At 42.2% G+C, this 15,881-nt stretch overlaps 1 protein-coding gene across 1 annotated transcript; it reads right to left on the reverse strand.

Annotated features, from left to right (window-relative positions):
• Positions 1-3,969: 3,969 nt before the first annotated feature.
• Positions 3,970-13,211, reverse strand: Smlr1 (small leucine rich protein 1). The gene is made up of 2 exons (XM_038338565.1): positions 12,595-13,211; positions 3,970-4,331 (listed from the first exon to the last, which is right to left on the reverse strand). Exons 1-2 carry the CDS (start codon positions 12,719-12,721, stop codon positions 4,252-4,254), a joined length of 207 nt encoding a protein of 68 aa, XP_038194493.1. The 5' UTR covers positions 12,722-13,211; the 3' UTR covers positions 3,970-4,251.
• Positions 13,212-15,881: the final 2,670 nt, after the last annotated feature.

A 15,881-nucleotide genomic window follows, 5' to 3' on the forward strand; every position in this document is an offset into this window, starting at 1 on the left:
AGAAGTAATCTGGAATGCTATTTTTTCCATCAGAAAAATCTAGTATTTTTAAAAATACTTAGTAGCATTTCAAGAGTGGTTAAGCTCTGTTTTTGTTTGCTTGCTTGCTTGCTTGTTTTAATTTGTTGCTGCTTCCAGCATCAGTGATCTGAACTAATGAAAGCATTGTGGCAAGATTCCTTGCACCTCGTTAAATGGTGCTCCTCACTTGTTTGACCTTTTATTGGTGTATATTCAGGAAGATTTCAGCTACACCATTTGTGCCTTGCTGCTCTGCTCCATGTGCTACTTTACTTTATGTCCACTGTGTCTCCATGTACTGGTGGAGCAAGCTTGCGAGGGACTTCATCCAAGTGTAATTGGAATGGCTTACTGGGGAGCTCTCACCAAGGCATACCACTTTACACAGAAAAATGGTCAACAGAGTACAATTTTTTTGAAATGTTATATAGAATTCTTTATGTAGTCATTTAAAATGAGCACAGGAAATATAATTTGCAAAGCTGTCTTCTTTGAGATCTGTTCCTGCTAAATTATGTCTCAACTTGTGAAAGGCCTTTCTCACATTCTCTCCAATTGTTACAGAAACAACTCTCCAGAGAAGGCTGTCTCAGCTAGCCAAATCTTGGAATATTATGAAACCAAATGTGCTTCTGTACATATATTTTCCATCAAAAAGTTAGTATTATGGAACTCATTTAAAAATCATCTACTGACCTTCCTGTGATGGGGACTGAGAACTCTTCTGCACGTGGATCTCCTGCTGAGACCAGTGATGGAAAGGGCCTCTACAGCACCTGTGGACTAGGCAGTGCAGTCGGTGCATGGGATCAGTCTTACTCTGCTGAGGCAGCACGAACAGGGTCCTGGAGCAGTCAGGAACATTTTAGTGAGATAGTGCCCAAAGAGCCACTTGGAACAGTGTTGATGATTACCCCTTGTGGGAACATCAATAAAGCTATCTTTTAAAATACCTTGTACTTCTGTTGTGACAAAAGGATTTTCAGAATGTCTTCATCTCACTTGTAAACGGGACCAAATGGCAGAGTAAGTAGGAAAGTGGATCCAAGAGTTTCAAGAAACAGATTTGAAGTTTTTAAGCAGAAAAATATTTTTAAATCCTTAATCTTATTAATTAGAAATAAAAATCCTAAGAGTGTTTGCTTCCTGCCCCAGTCACTTTTAGGTCATTCATACTAGGATCTGCACTGTAACCTGACACTGGTAACTTAGCATCTAAAGGAGGAAATTTATTTTGTCTTACTAGTTCATAGGGTTACAGCCCATCACAGTGAGGCGAGCATGGGGGAGTAGATCACAAGCAGGCTTGTGTGGCACTCATCTCATAATGCACAAAAGGGAAGCAGGGCATTCAGGGCACTGTGGAATATCCTCAGTTTGAGGAAAAAAAAAAAAAAACAGGCTAACTAAAAGATAGATCCGTTAATTTTTCTTTATTATAAGGGGCAAACTCATGAAACAGGAACGAGAAGTCCAAGCTCAGCAGTGTAGAGTGGGAACCACAGAGAGCAAACTTTGGGCTGCCCGGTACCCAGAAAGCCACACCCTAACTTGGTCCCAACTCTTAAAGATAATTGGTTGACAAATATTTCCCCATTAGGGCAGGACCATGGACAGGTATAACTTTCAAGACCCCAGCCATAATGTTCCACTTCTGCCAACCACGACCCACCTCCTAATGGCTCTGCCCATAGTTTCAAAATGAAATGAGGGGCCAAGTGCACAACACATGAACCTGAGGGGGACATTGCAGATTCAAACCATAGCATCTTAGAGCATGCTTTGAATTTTTAAATCTGAAAGGCATTTAACATTCCTAATTCTGGCAGTTATAAGGTATGAATTCTGATTTTTAAGGTTTACTTTTGCCAGAGAATTTGAGATTTTGAGAAAATTTTGTGGTTGCATTTCTTGTTGATACCTGAAAGCACTGAAATCTTTGGAAAGATTAACTCTTATCTTGTGGGTAAGAGATTGCATATACCGTTCCATGTATTGTACTCCTCTATGCCTAATTTTCTGTTTTTCCAGCTAGGTTCAGGATATGGAGTGGCCATGAACTTACATTCCACTTCTGGAAGCCTTTGAAGCATCATCTTGGGCAACATCAAACTGCCAAGTTACTAATTCAATTAAAAACAGCAAGAACAGAATGATGAAAAACTAGAACAGGTGTAAAGCTGGGTATGGTGAATTGTGCCTATAATCCTGGCACCTCTTGGTCAAGCATCCTTCAAGCCAAAGCTCAGGCTTCAGACGTTCTGTTTCTGGAAGAAGAGGGAGCAACTGAGATGTCTGAGCCACACATTTGGCTGGCAGCTGCCCAAGATGGAACTCTGCTGTGTCCTTTCACACCTCCTGTTGAAGAAAGCATTTTTACACAAACTGCTTCCACCAGGGGCTAAAAAGGGATCCTTCCCAGAACTGAAGGAATAGTGTTATTTCTTCCATATGGCATTAGCATTTAGGAATTACCCAACTTCGAAAGACCCAACAGATATTCTTGATATAATTGAGTGCTATTATGTAAAAACCTGAAACAGTTCTGTAGCTCCCGTGTCGCTCACTACAGGACCAGTTGCACGGACAGGGAACTGACCTGAGAAACAGAGAGACAGGTGGAGACATGGGTCACTCTTGATACAAGAATGCCAACTTCATTGAGATCAGGGGCAACTTATATAGGGCTCTGGCTATGCCCCAGCTCTGGAGATCTTTCAGCTGCAGACTCATCAGAACCCACTCCCTTGCCATCAGGGTCTCATGCTCAGAGCAGAGGAAAACAAATTATTTACAGGAAATTCAGGCTCTGGGTCTGCAGTCCCTAGTAGCTCCCAACACTATTAAAATGGAATTTTCACCAGAGAACTCACTGCATGCCTGAGAAGAATTTCAGGGTGGGGCCTAAAGGAAGAGTCAGGAAATTATCAGGCCACAATGAAACGTTCTGACTTTTGATCATTACAATCTTGTATGCTTGTATGACTGACTGTCACTACCAAAATTGATGCATTTAAGCGCGCGCGCGCGCGCGCGCGCGCACACACACACACACACACACACACACACACACTCTGACTCTTAAGTAAACCACCCAGAACACAATGGAGTCATGTGCAAAGGTTAGAAAATAGCCAGGGATAGGGTGCACTAAACATTTTGTTGCTATTAACTAGAAAAGTATGGCAAACATAGTAGTGAGCGTAATCTGTTTTACTTTGAACTAAATGCTTTTTAAATTATTAAATGCTTCTTTTTCAGTCTATGTTCTTTAGAGCCCACTGAATGATAAGAATTTTGCTAGTGAAATGCTGACTTTCAATTTAGAAACAGTCCTCTGGTGTTTGGGTTTTACTTAAACAAACAAACTTGAATTAGAAGAGCATTTGCCCTATCTTCCTTTCCCTGGTACCACTTAATATCTCCACCATACAGAGAACTATGTTGGTGAGTAACCCATACCTAATATTGAGACTCCACTTCTTTGTTGCAGCTTGCCACAGAGATGAAGCAGCTGAGAAAGGAAGAGACAAAGGTTTTGAATGCTGTCTGAAATTGCCATGTTTCAGACTTACTAGAGGGCCAAATGGAAGGACTCTGGTGTAAAGCATCCATAGGGCTTCCTCCAGGCACCATCTTTTGCTATTTTGTTCACATACAAGAGTTCCATAATAGCCTGGAATGGAGTATAACAAAGGTTTATTTATCTGGGGATAAACTCACAGAAAGAGTAGTGATCCACAGTCTTCTGTGTACCCTGGGAACAGGAAGAACCCAGCAGACAAGAGGCTGACGTGCACTTTTCATCTGCATTTATAATACATGAGACCACTCCCAAAGTGGGCAGGTTAAAGGCTATAGGCTGAAGGAGTTCCCACAGCACCATTTGATTTCTCTCAGCCTTTCCTTACCTTTAAAGAGAAAATTATGTGAGCTTTCAAAGAGTGATATGATTCGGTCTACAAATTTTATTTTAAAAACACTCTTCCAAGTAAATAAACATAGTCATAACAAAAGAAACTTGAGATGTGCCTCATGCAGTGAGCAAATGAAAGAAAAATTTAAGTCCTTGGTACTTTCTGAAGAACTGCCATTAACATCAGATCACACAGAAGTCCTCTAGTAGTAGCTGATGTATCCACTGTTCTCATTTCTCCATGGATCTGTTGGACCACTGTTCTGTGGCCTTGTGAAATTCATGGTTCTTTCTCCACTGAATGATCCCCATAGTCATCTTCGTCTCATCCGCCTGTATAGAGAAGGACTGTGCTTGTTTTGGCGATCAGAAATTTGAGACAGTTCTTCATCAACTGAAAGGAAGGATATTGGTTAATTTGTAGACAACTTGCTAGAAGCTATTGGCCAGAGTTTCTGACTGGTAACCCTCTGGGCTGTATGGGTCTCTGCGGTGGGACCTAATGTCTTAAGCTTCCTTTTAAAAAAAAACTTGAATCTCTCTCTCTCTCTCTCTCTCTCTCTCTCTCTCCTTCCTCTCTCTGTGTGTAGTCATGAACATGGCACAGCGCATGGAGATCAGAGGGGAGCTTGGATTAGTCTCGCTATTGTCTGGGTGCTAGGAATCAATCTCAGGTCATCAGGCTTGACAGCAAACACCTTTTCCCACTGAACCATCTTTGGCCCTCCTCGACTACTTCAAATGAATGTTCCTGGTTAGGACAGATGACCACTGTATTAAAGATCATTAACATGTAAATATCCTGTTTAGCAGATGTTTAGATTGTCATATTTGGGAAACCTTCATTAAACATGTGTAGGCCAAGAGATAAAGGAATTAGGGAATCAAGATTTCTGTCCTTTCTCCTTTCCCAAAATATACATGGGTATGTGTGACCCTTAGACAAGTCAACACTGATTTTCCCTTTGAACATTAGGCTTTTGGCATCTTTCAACTTTTCAGAGCCTATGTATTTCTTAATCTCTCAAAAGCATTTAGATAAAAACTGCTCTGCTAAAATATTAAAAGCCTTAAGTGGCATCCTACTTACGCCAGTTTACTAAACCTACTGGCGTCCCCAGTCCCGTTTCCTCTCTGTAGCCTCAACATAGCCTTACCTGCCTTCTCTCATCACTGACAGCTCCCACCTGCTTGCCTTGCACACGGCTTTCTCCCTGCTCCTGTATTCAAGTAGTATGGCAGGAACCAGATTTGCTTTTAACCTTGAGATCTCTGTTAAGATCTTAATATATAATCTTGTATGTTCCTGGTACACCAAACAACACTCCACCCCCTCTTATAGCCACCAACATCGCTTACTAATAGCATGCTTATGAAATTGGCCTTGACAGTATTCTTGGTATCCACTTCAATCGATTCCATAAGTCCTTTATCATGCACCTAGGGAACATTTCCTACCTACCTTGTATACTTAGGGGCTGCTCCATATTCTCAAATGAGGACATGCCCTGTGCTATGTGAGCCACAAGGTTGAATGGGCAGTATTTGTTCAGCAACTATGTACCAGATACACTGTGCTGACTTTGCATGTGTTACCTTGTCTAATTCTTGCAGTGACATAAGTTGCTTCTTGATTTATGAGTGAGCAGCCTGGGTCAGAGAGAGACCATGATAAAGCAGTTTACCCCAAGACTATAGAAATGGATGGATTTGAAATTTGATACCAGGCAGCCTGAGTTTGGAGTCTGTACTTTGAGCTGCTGAGTTACGTTGCTTTTCCACATAGATGATTTGCTATTTCAAAGATACTTCTTTGAGATAATCTCTGGTTTAGATATATCTGGTTTAGATTATGAACTCATTGAAATAGGAGTAATTTCTTCCCCAACTGCATAAGAAGTGCTTTGAATGGTGGACAAGGATATGCATCACTGACCTGGATACATTATGGCCCAAATCAGAGACTGAAGGATGAGAGGTAAAAAACAAAAATCAGAGATCTAGGATGAGGGATGAAAAGCTTAGCGAGCTCTAGAGAGTCTTCTAGCCAGTGACTAAACTGACTGCCATAGATTCTCTCCAGAAAATAAGAATTGAAGTAATTCACGTCTCTCAAAAACAGCTTGCAACTAGGCTATTGATCCCAGGAGTCTATTAGGGAGGATGTTCAGAGAGAAATTAAGCAGGTGTCTTTAAGAAGTACCTGGGTTTGTTATAGAAAATTCTATAAGCAGTAAGGATCTTTCTCTGTTGGGCCATGGGTGAAGAATCTCCCTGGCTTGGGGTAGATATTTATGTGAAAGAATTGCCATCGGGAATAATTTGTAGTTTTTTTATATTAAAAGATCAACCTAATTTGTATTTGTTTTATATTAAGAGACCAACCCATCCAAAGCTTTTGCAAACATTCTTCCCTTGTTCATAGATTTTGCACAGTTGCCTTTCAACTTGGTAGTGAGTTTATTTTCCTGGGTCAAAAAACAAACAAAAAATCATTAGTTGATAGGAAACCTGCCTGGTGTTGTGTGGGCTAAGAAAGCTAGCTCTAGAGCCAGACAGCCAGCTATCTTGTCTACTCCCTTCCAGGTGAGTCACCTAGGATGTCTTAATTATTCTAAGACAGTTTTAATGATGTATATAATGACACAAATGGTGATTTCTTGGGATTTATAAGCCAGCGGGAGTAATAACGGTTTACCATTTTCCAGGATGGGGATTGTTTGGAATCCCTCTGTTTTTGTAGAATATTAGTTTAAGATGTGTTACATTTGATTATACTGTGGAATATTTGTTTAATGATGCAAAGATGTGTTGCCTTCTTTTATGTTGCATTTGTTTAACACTAGAAAGTTGTGGTACTTTGCCACCTAAAACACCTGAAAACACCTGATTGTTCTAATAAAGAGCTGAATGGCCAATAGCAAGGCAAAAGAAAGGATAGATGGTACTGGGAGGCAGGGAGAGTAATAGGAGGAGAAATCCAGGGAAGGAGAGAGAAAAGGAGAAGAGGAAGACATCATGGGTCACATAGCAAGCCATGAAATAAGAAGAAAAGAAAGATACATAGAATAAATTAAGGTGGAAAGCCAGAGGCAAATTAAAGAGAAACGGGATAATTTAAGTTAGTAAAGCTGACTAGAAACAAGCCAAGCTAAGACCGGTCATTCATAAATAAGAACAAGTCCCCACATACTTATCTGGGAGCTTGGCAGTGGGCCCCCAAAGATAAAAAAAAAAAATCAGTTACATTCTGTAGCAGCTCATTACTCACACTGACCCCATAGCTGAACCCTGCTGCTGTTATTTCTATCTTACAGGTGAGGAGGCTTGAAGTTTGAGGTTATGTAGAGATGCCGTGTTCCAGATTCAAATGCTAATTATTAGCTTTACTTATTCTATATCTAACTAAATGTTTGGGCATTCAGCAGGTACACTTTAATAAAGTGACTGCTTTTGTACTATTGGTTGTTTTAGAGCACAGTTTGTTCTTGATGCTTTGGAAGGTGGGTGGCACTAGATGTAGAGATTTTGGAATACCGAAGAGAAATGAAGATCACAACCTGCACCCTAGAGGATGATAAATGTTCATGGCACTGATGATAGAGGGTCTGGCTATTTCTAGAAAGTTTTAAGACTCAGCCCTCCTCCCCAAGAGCTGTTTCTCAAGGCAAATGACAAACTAAAGTGTGCAGGATGTTAGAGAATGTCTTTCTTTGTGAGAAAATTGATGTTATCTACATACTAATTAAATTTCCATGCATGATTACCTTCGAGGCATGAAGAGTAGGGATTAATGTTGAATGATGACATTACCTCCACTCACTACCCATCACATCTCAAAATGACCCTCTGTCTAACCTTAGGATATATGAAGCACACAAGCTGGTGTTCTGTTTTGGAGTGTAGGACTCTGGGATTCTGTGAACACTCCAGTTAATCTGTCAATGTCCTTCTCTTTACAGAAACAAAATAGAAATGATTACACTTGCTGTAGCCCTGGGTAGAAGATTAACTATATGACATTTGTGCATCTGTTTATAATTTTTAAATGGATGCTGTTGGATGGATAAAACTGGTGATGTTTTAATTTGGGGCCAAGGGATCTCGTTTGCCCTCTAACTGGAGAGGGAGTAATACTACACACCCTTAGGAAATGACTACAGGAAAAGCTACAGTTTTCAAGCAATAAGCCACAGATGAGACCTCTGTTTGAACTGCCAGATGCATGGAATTGTTTCACTGAAGTAAATGGTGCTTCCCATACTCCTTGGTTTTCCTGCCTACAGCCTGGATATACTTATTTCATTGAGAGCCAACAATAAAGGGTAACAATGGGAAGGTGGCATATTCAATCACTGGGGTATCCCTTAGGTATTTAGAAGATCCTGCCTGGTGAGACGTCTCAGCTTTGACATTTTGGAAAAGACTTAAAATGAAAGGTCAGGATTCAGTCTTGGCTAGGTTCAAGGGCAGAGTTTACTCTTAACTTGGTCTGAGGCCAAGATCAGAAAATAAAAATACAGATTTGCATATCTGATGTTGGATTAATTTTTTTCTGATGTATTTTGTAGCTTTCTAAATGGAAGACTGTTTCCTCGTGGTCCCAAAAGTCTATATGCCTAGGACAGGCCATAGTATATAGTAGTACTGGAATTTGATTTGCCACCAAAGCTCACACTGAAACTTCATGCTCATAGTGATTTCTAAAGCTCTAGGTCCAGATGAGGCCTTAAAGAGCAGAACTGTGAGCCAAGGGGTTGGTGGCACACAGCTTTAATCCCAGCACTCAGGAGGCAGAGGCAGATGGATCTCTGTGAGTTCAAAGCCAGCCTGTTCTTCAGAGCCAGTTCCAGGACAGCCAAGCCTACACAGAGAAGCCCTGTGTCTGTCTTTTATTTACACCCCTCTTACTGTGTGCTGCCTTAGACCACAGATTCTCTACTAGCAAGTGGAACCTCTCCGGATGGGGCCACTTGACTTTGGGTTTCCCAGTCTTCAGAACTATAAGAAATAGGTTTTGTTGTTTAAAAATAAGTCTGTAGTGTTCAATCATAAGAATGGGAAAATGCTCAAGTAGATTCACAAATACCTGTTGAATGATTGGCAGCTGGTGGCCATCTAGTGGTAGAATGTACTTTGGAGCAAGCTTTAAGGAGTTTAAAGGATGTCACCTACAGACTGCCCCCCATCGTGTGAGGCTCCCAGTGTTACTGCCTCCTGCATTCAATCTTATGCTACAAAGCGCAAAATGTTTTGAGAGGGAAGGAGCCAACGCATGGCATGAGAAAAACCTAGGAGTTAGGACAAGCTCCGTAGTATATCCTGTCATTTGGAGGGGTGAACAGAGAAAGGAGGACAAAAGAATACTAGTTATTCTGTTCCCTTCATGTGCAGGCTTCAGCAACACTTCTGGGGCTGCTGAGCTACAAATATTGTCATATGGCTTTTATTGTGACTTGAACTCCAGACAGATTACTTAGGTAGTGATATGCTGAGGACAGCTGGAGGTCATTGTGCAAAAGTCACAGTGATAGGTGTACATTGGGCAGTTCTACACCAATCAGTGTGGACAGCAGCACTGTCCTGGCTATTTTTTAATGTCAGTTTGACACACGCTGGTGTCATCTGAGAGAAGGGAACCTCAACTGAGAAAATGCTCCTAGAAGACTAGACTGTAGGAAATCTATAGGGTATTTTCTTAATTGGTGATTGGTGTAGGAGGATTCATCCCATTGTGGACAGTGCCACCCCTGGGCTGGTGGCCCTGGGTTTTATAAGAATATAGGAACAAGCCAGTTAGCAACACCTCTCCATGGCCTCTGCATCAGCTCCTGTCCCCAGATTCCTACCCGGTTTTAGTTCCTGCTTTCAGGCTATTAAGCCAGATAAACTCTTTGCTCTCCAAGTTGCTTTTGGACCTGATGTTTCCTCATAGCAGTGAAACCCTAACTAAGCAAACCCCTTGTTTGCATTGGCCCTGCACCAGTCTTCAGGGATGCCTGGTCACACTTCCAACTGCAAGTTGGCTTTTTCGGGGTGCTTTGAAGGAGTTTGGTTTGCTTAGACCTCAGAAATATCTAAATACTTAGGTAAAACACTGGGTACTCTGTTATGTTTCTCATGTTAATAGATATTTTCCCAGGAATAAGAAAAGATGTAAAACTGAGCTGTTTTCTTTTTATAGATTCTACCAGTTACCAAATGTCCCATCGGATCATTCAGTTTATTATAACTATTGAGCAGAGGCCGCTGAGAGACTGAAATCCAAGAAGCTCTTCTGACCTTGTCGCCTTACTTTGTGCCTGATGCATTTTTGATACACTATAGATTTTATCTTGCTAAAGAAGCAACTGGAGATAAAACTTAAGTATGTGAAGAACTTAAGTCCTTGACTGACACCCACTTCTACTCCCCAGAGTCAGTGGGAATCCAGGTATCTGTGATTGACATTGGTCAGTTCATGACTGTGAAGGGTCTTCCATCGGGAAATGTTTGCACTTCTGGGCAGTGAGCCAATGGGCAAGACTGAAGGAACCCTGCTGCGAAGGTTTGCAAGTCTTGATTTTTAGTTCCTTCCTAGTTTTGGAGTTTTTCCAAGACTTGGGAATCATAAATATCTGGGTGCAGAATTTCCAGAAGACTGATCTTGGGGATAGTGAAGGATGTTATTCACTTCATAAAGAAAATGCTTTCCAGGTGGTAGTGGTGCATGGCTTTAATCCCAGCACTTGGGAGGCAGGGGCAGGTGGATCTCTGTGTGTTCGAGGCCAGCCTGCTCTACAAGAGCTAGTTCTAGGACAGCTAGGGCGGTTACACAGAGAAACCCTATTTCAAAAAAGCCAAAAAAATTTTATCACATGGGTCCTACATGTAGAGCATGGTACAATATCCCTTAATCACCCTGCATGAGCGCTATTTGTGAAAATGAGGCAAAAAAATGAAAGGCTACAGCAGTGGTTCTCAACCTCTGGGACACGACCTTTTCATAGGGGTCACCTAAGGCCGTCAGAAAAACACAGCTATGTACAATTCATAACAGTGGCAAAATTACAGTTATGAAGTAGCAAAGAAAACAATTTTATGGCTGGGATCACCACAGCATGAAGAATTGCACTAAAGGGTTGCAGCATTAGGAAGGTTGAAAAATACTGGGCTACAGGGTTCTCCAGTAGGCTCTAATGGGAAGCAGCATTCTGAAATGCAGTCTATATTCTCTGTGTTCCAAGTATCATCTTAGACACAAGTATCCCTGTTTGTTCTGCTGCTGGCACCAGCTATTTTTAGTTGCTTAATAGCATACAGGAAGGCATTGCTTGAACTTGGCAAGTTTTTATAGAAGAGCAGAGACTTTCCATTTGTTTTTTGTTTTTTTTTTAAGACAGGGTTTTTCTGTGTAACCTGGGCTGCCCTGTAACACATTCTGTAGAACAGGCTAGCCTCCAACTCAAGGGATTCACCTGCCTCTGCCTCTTGAGTGCTGGGATTAAAGGTGTGTGTTTTAAGACAGGCTCTCATGCTGTAGCCCAGGCATGTTCAAATTTAAGCAAACCTTCTGCCTCAGTTTCCTGAGTGCTAGGTTGCTGCACACAACCCTGGCTAGCTCTCAAATGTGCTTTTTCGGTAGTTTAATATGAAACTATCCAAATTGAGAAGAAGGTTGATTTTTAATGATATTGCTAAAATGAGTCTTTTAAGACTTCTAATATTTACTGAAGACCAAATCAAAATGTAGCATCTCAAACACGGTCTAGCTCCTTTTATTTCTGTTACACCAGCTTAATCCAGGACATACATGCCAATGGCAGATCACCGTAAGCTTCTGAATATATTTTGTCTTTTTTTAAAATACAACAACACTATAGATTTCTGGGAATTTTCTGCTCCAGTCCGGTATCTAGTGGTTTGCATTGTCTAAACACTGATAGCAAAATGCTTGGAACATTTCTTAAGGAGAAGTTCAGTGGCTGAGGATGTTGTGTGCATATGCGCATGATCATGTGTGTGTATATATATATACTTATATGAATATATGTATACACACACACACACACACACATATATATATATACACACACACACATGAGTATGTACCTACTGTGAGACCGTGTTGACCTGCTCTGTGGTTGATACCTTTCTGAGGTTGTGAAAGTTAACCTTGTCAAAGAAGCAGCAGAGGTGAGACTTGAGAATGATACAATGAACTCACGTTCCCAGCTCTGATATCCGAAGCCTTTAACTTCTCCCAGGGGCACTCAGTGTCCGTGGGAACCCAGCGTATGTGACTGACAGTAGTCCTTACAAGCACCATGACACAAATATACATCTGTCACATAGAAGACACAGACCATGAACAGCGTAATGCTTATGAATCTGTTGTCTTAAGAGATAAACAAGCAACCCTGTGTCCACTTTGCTGGTTCACAGTTGTCTGTCTTCCAGGAACTACAGAGAAGAAATCCCTATAGCAAGTGGTCAAACCCTACCTACCTCACCACCCAGAGTTGAAAGCATCAAACTTTGGTTCATCAGGGGTGGTATCTTAAGGGAGGGCCTGGGGGGGGGGGATATCTGTCAATCAAAAAGATAAATTTCACCAGCTTCTCAGAGCTTTGGTGTATTTTAAGGATGAGCCTTTCTTTGTGGGGCTTCACACTTACCCTCTATCAGTTTGATCCTGAAGTAGGCAATCAGGAGGAAAAGCAGCAAAGTCACAGGCAGGAAGATCCCCAGAACTAGGAACGGGCCTGGGAGTTCCTGCAAGACGATTGATAGCACAGAGCTCATGGCCTGCCACAGCTGCAGCTGGCTCAGGAATCCTCGCTTAAGACAGGTGACTGTCCCTGCTCTGTGGTAGCCCTTCCCTGGAGCTCTGGCCTTTGCTCTGCACTTCTATCCATGGAACCTGTTGTGAACTTTGCTCTGGTTTATTAGTGGGGTGAATTCTGGAGCATTGTTTTCGGGTTACTCTGTAACTCAGCTCCAGGGTATAGAGAAACTGAAGAGTAAGTTGCCCAAGCTCTCCCTGAGATACTTATTTCCCAGCAGGAATTGGGATGGCTCTGATGAGCTGAGATTGAATATCTGACTTCAGCAAATCTTTTTGCTATGTGTTTCTTCCTCCTATGTAGTCCCAGACACAGAAAAATCCTTTACTCCATTTCCTAAATTTCAGAGCTAAAAATGACATAATAGTCACGCTAATAATGCACCCAGTTAATGTAACAAATGCTGGGAAAGGAAAAACATATTTCCCTCATGCTAAACTGCCTGGCTGGTCCCTTGCTGAGCACTTCTCTGGAAAGTGCATTGATTTGTTCACTTATTTAACAATCACTTAACTCTACTAGCAGCTGACCTTTGGTCTGGAAGCTGGGTATACAAAGCAGAGGTCAAAGGTCACAGCCCCTCCCCTTTGTCGTCTAGGAAGACAGGAGGAACAGCCAGTAGAGTGAGTGGTGGCCAGGCCTTTTCCTGGTTGCTGGAGCTCACACTCAGCGGTGCTGTTCCCTCGTACTTGTCTTGGCCCTGAATGCAGGATACATGGGTGTTATGACAACTCCTCTGGAATAATAAAGGACAGTCAACTGCAAATGTCAAGGTTCCCTCAGTGGTTGACTACCATTGAGTTCCTTTGTGCTAGATGAGTGGCGAATTGCCAGATGTTGAACTACTAGGGCTGATTAAAAGATTCGCTTCTTGATTCAAAGGATCTCTACAGAATTTGCAAAAGTTTGAGGGAGATGGACAGTCATTTTCGGGGCATCATTCCTGGCTTATATCCTCTCTCTGTCCCACCCCTTAGGTCAATGCTGGTAAGCAGCTGATGGAGTCCACGATACAGTGCTTTCAGAACCACCTACATTCTTCTCTCTAGGACTTTCCGTGGCCTCACAGTCCCAGCTTTGAAATTTGCCCCCACAGTAAAAATTCAACTGGAGAGGTTCATTCCTAAGTAGATGACAGTTGACAGCATCTGTCCGCATCAGACAAAGAAGGAAGGTTTTAGAACACCAGTATTGAGCCTGCATTCATTGAACTTTATTTCCTTCTTTCCACAGAGAGATGTTGCTGTTGGGATTCTTGCATGCCTTTGGTTGAGATGGCTCTTTGGTGCTCTTTTAGCTGGACCAGGATGCTGATTTGTAAAGTGGCAATCTTCAAAGAAGTTCCCTGAGCTGGAGACATACCGGGGCAATGTCAGGCAGCTGCTAAAATGCAGCTCCGTTTCATTCCATTCGGCAAGGCTTGCCTGGATGCCTAGACTTAATTGAGTTTGGGCAAAGATGGCAAATGTGAATGACATTCACATAGCCCCATCCACATAGAAGCAAAGCTCTGGAGTGGGACTATTTCCAATGAGGGGACTGGGCTGAGGTTGTGAGAAAAATAGATAGCCTTGTACAGAGTCTGAATAGCTAAAGCAGTCCACCTCAGACAAGCACAAGTCAGAAGGCTGACAGGGTTGTTGAGGAAGGGAAAGAATTGTCAATGGCAGAAAGATGGAGCATGTTGGGAGTTGAAGTAAAACAACAACAACAAAAGAACAAAACAAAACAAAAACATACAAGAAAGGTATCAGAGCTTCCAGACTCTTGAAGGCCTTGCTTAGGGCAATGCTGTTTAGACAAGGGAGACCCACCAAAGGTCTTTGATTGTGGATGTGCACAGACTCCTCTTTCAGGAATAGTTAAAAAGTAGATGAAATGACAGTGGCTTAGTTTATCTCAGTGTGAAATCAAAATGTAATGGATATGAGCTAGAAGATAGCAGAAGGGAAAGGAGGGAGGGACAGAGAGATAAGAGCAGCCCTCAGTGACTAGTTGAGTGGGAAGAAGTAAATTTCACCAGTGCCGCTAACAATAATGGTACCTACTGTATGTCTGGCTGAACATTTTGTTTACGATCTCTTTTAATTTTCATGGTAAACTTATAAAGAAGGATTTCATTTTGCAGCTGAAGAAATGAGGCCAAGAGCATTGCCTATAGCACATTTCATACTTGCGTATAGTAAATTCCAAAGCTAGGATTTCCATCCAGAGACCATGCTCTCATCCATAATGTCCTGGGTGGCTCCCAGGATGGTGATGGCCAGGACATAAAGCTAGACCTGGCCCCAGACGAACTGGCAGGTTTGAGTGGGAAGGTACAGAGTCATGTAGATGTCAATCTCTAGCCCATGAGGACCTGATAGAAATAAGGGTGATGGAGGAGTGTCTATGTGTTACTTTCATTGGCTAATAAAGAAACTGCCTTGGCCCTTTAATAGGACAGAAAATTAGGTAGGTGGGGTAAACAGAACAGAATGCTGGATAGAAGGCAGTGGGGCAGACGCTTCAGGCAGTCGCCATAGTGAGTCGCCATGCTTCTCCTCTCCGAGATGGACGCAGGCTAAGATCTCTCCTGGTAAGCGACCACCTCGTGGTGCTACATGGATTACTAAATATGGGTTAAAGGAAGATGTGAGAGTTAGCCAATAAGAGGCTGAAACTAATGGGCCAGGCAGTGTTTAAAAGAATACAGTTTCCGTGTAATTATTTTGGGTAAAGCTAGCCGGGTGGCGGGACACAGCCTGCCATTCCATCTACATAAGGGGTTCAAGACAGACATGAGAGTAGCTCATTCTTTTCTGTTGTTGTTTTTGTTTTGGTCATTGTTTGTTTCTTGTTTTGTTTTTGTTTTTCAAGACAGAGTTTCTCTGTGTAACAGCTCTGGCTGTCCCTGGAACTTGCTTTGTAGACCAAGCTGGCCTCAAACTAGCAGAGACCTGCCTCTGTGTCCCAAGTGCTGGGATTAAAGGCATGTGCCAGCATTGCCTGGTGAGTAGCATTCTTTACTAGGCTTCTTTTCCATGGAGGAATAACCATTAGTATAACTGGGCGAATCCACTTTGGTGCAGCAAGAGGAGCAGATCTTGTGGGGGATTAAACTGTCCTGTTGGTTTCCT

The sequence above is a fragment of the Arvicola amphibius genome, chromosome 8 (genome assembly GCF_903992535.2).
Source record: "Arvicola amphibius chromosome 8, mArvAmp1.2, whole genome shotgun sequence".
NCBI lineage: Eukaryota > Metazoa > Chordata > Mammalia > Rodentia > Cricetidae > Arvicola > Arvicola amphibius.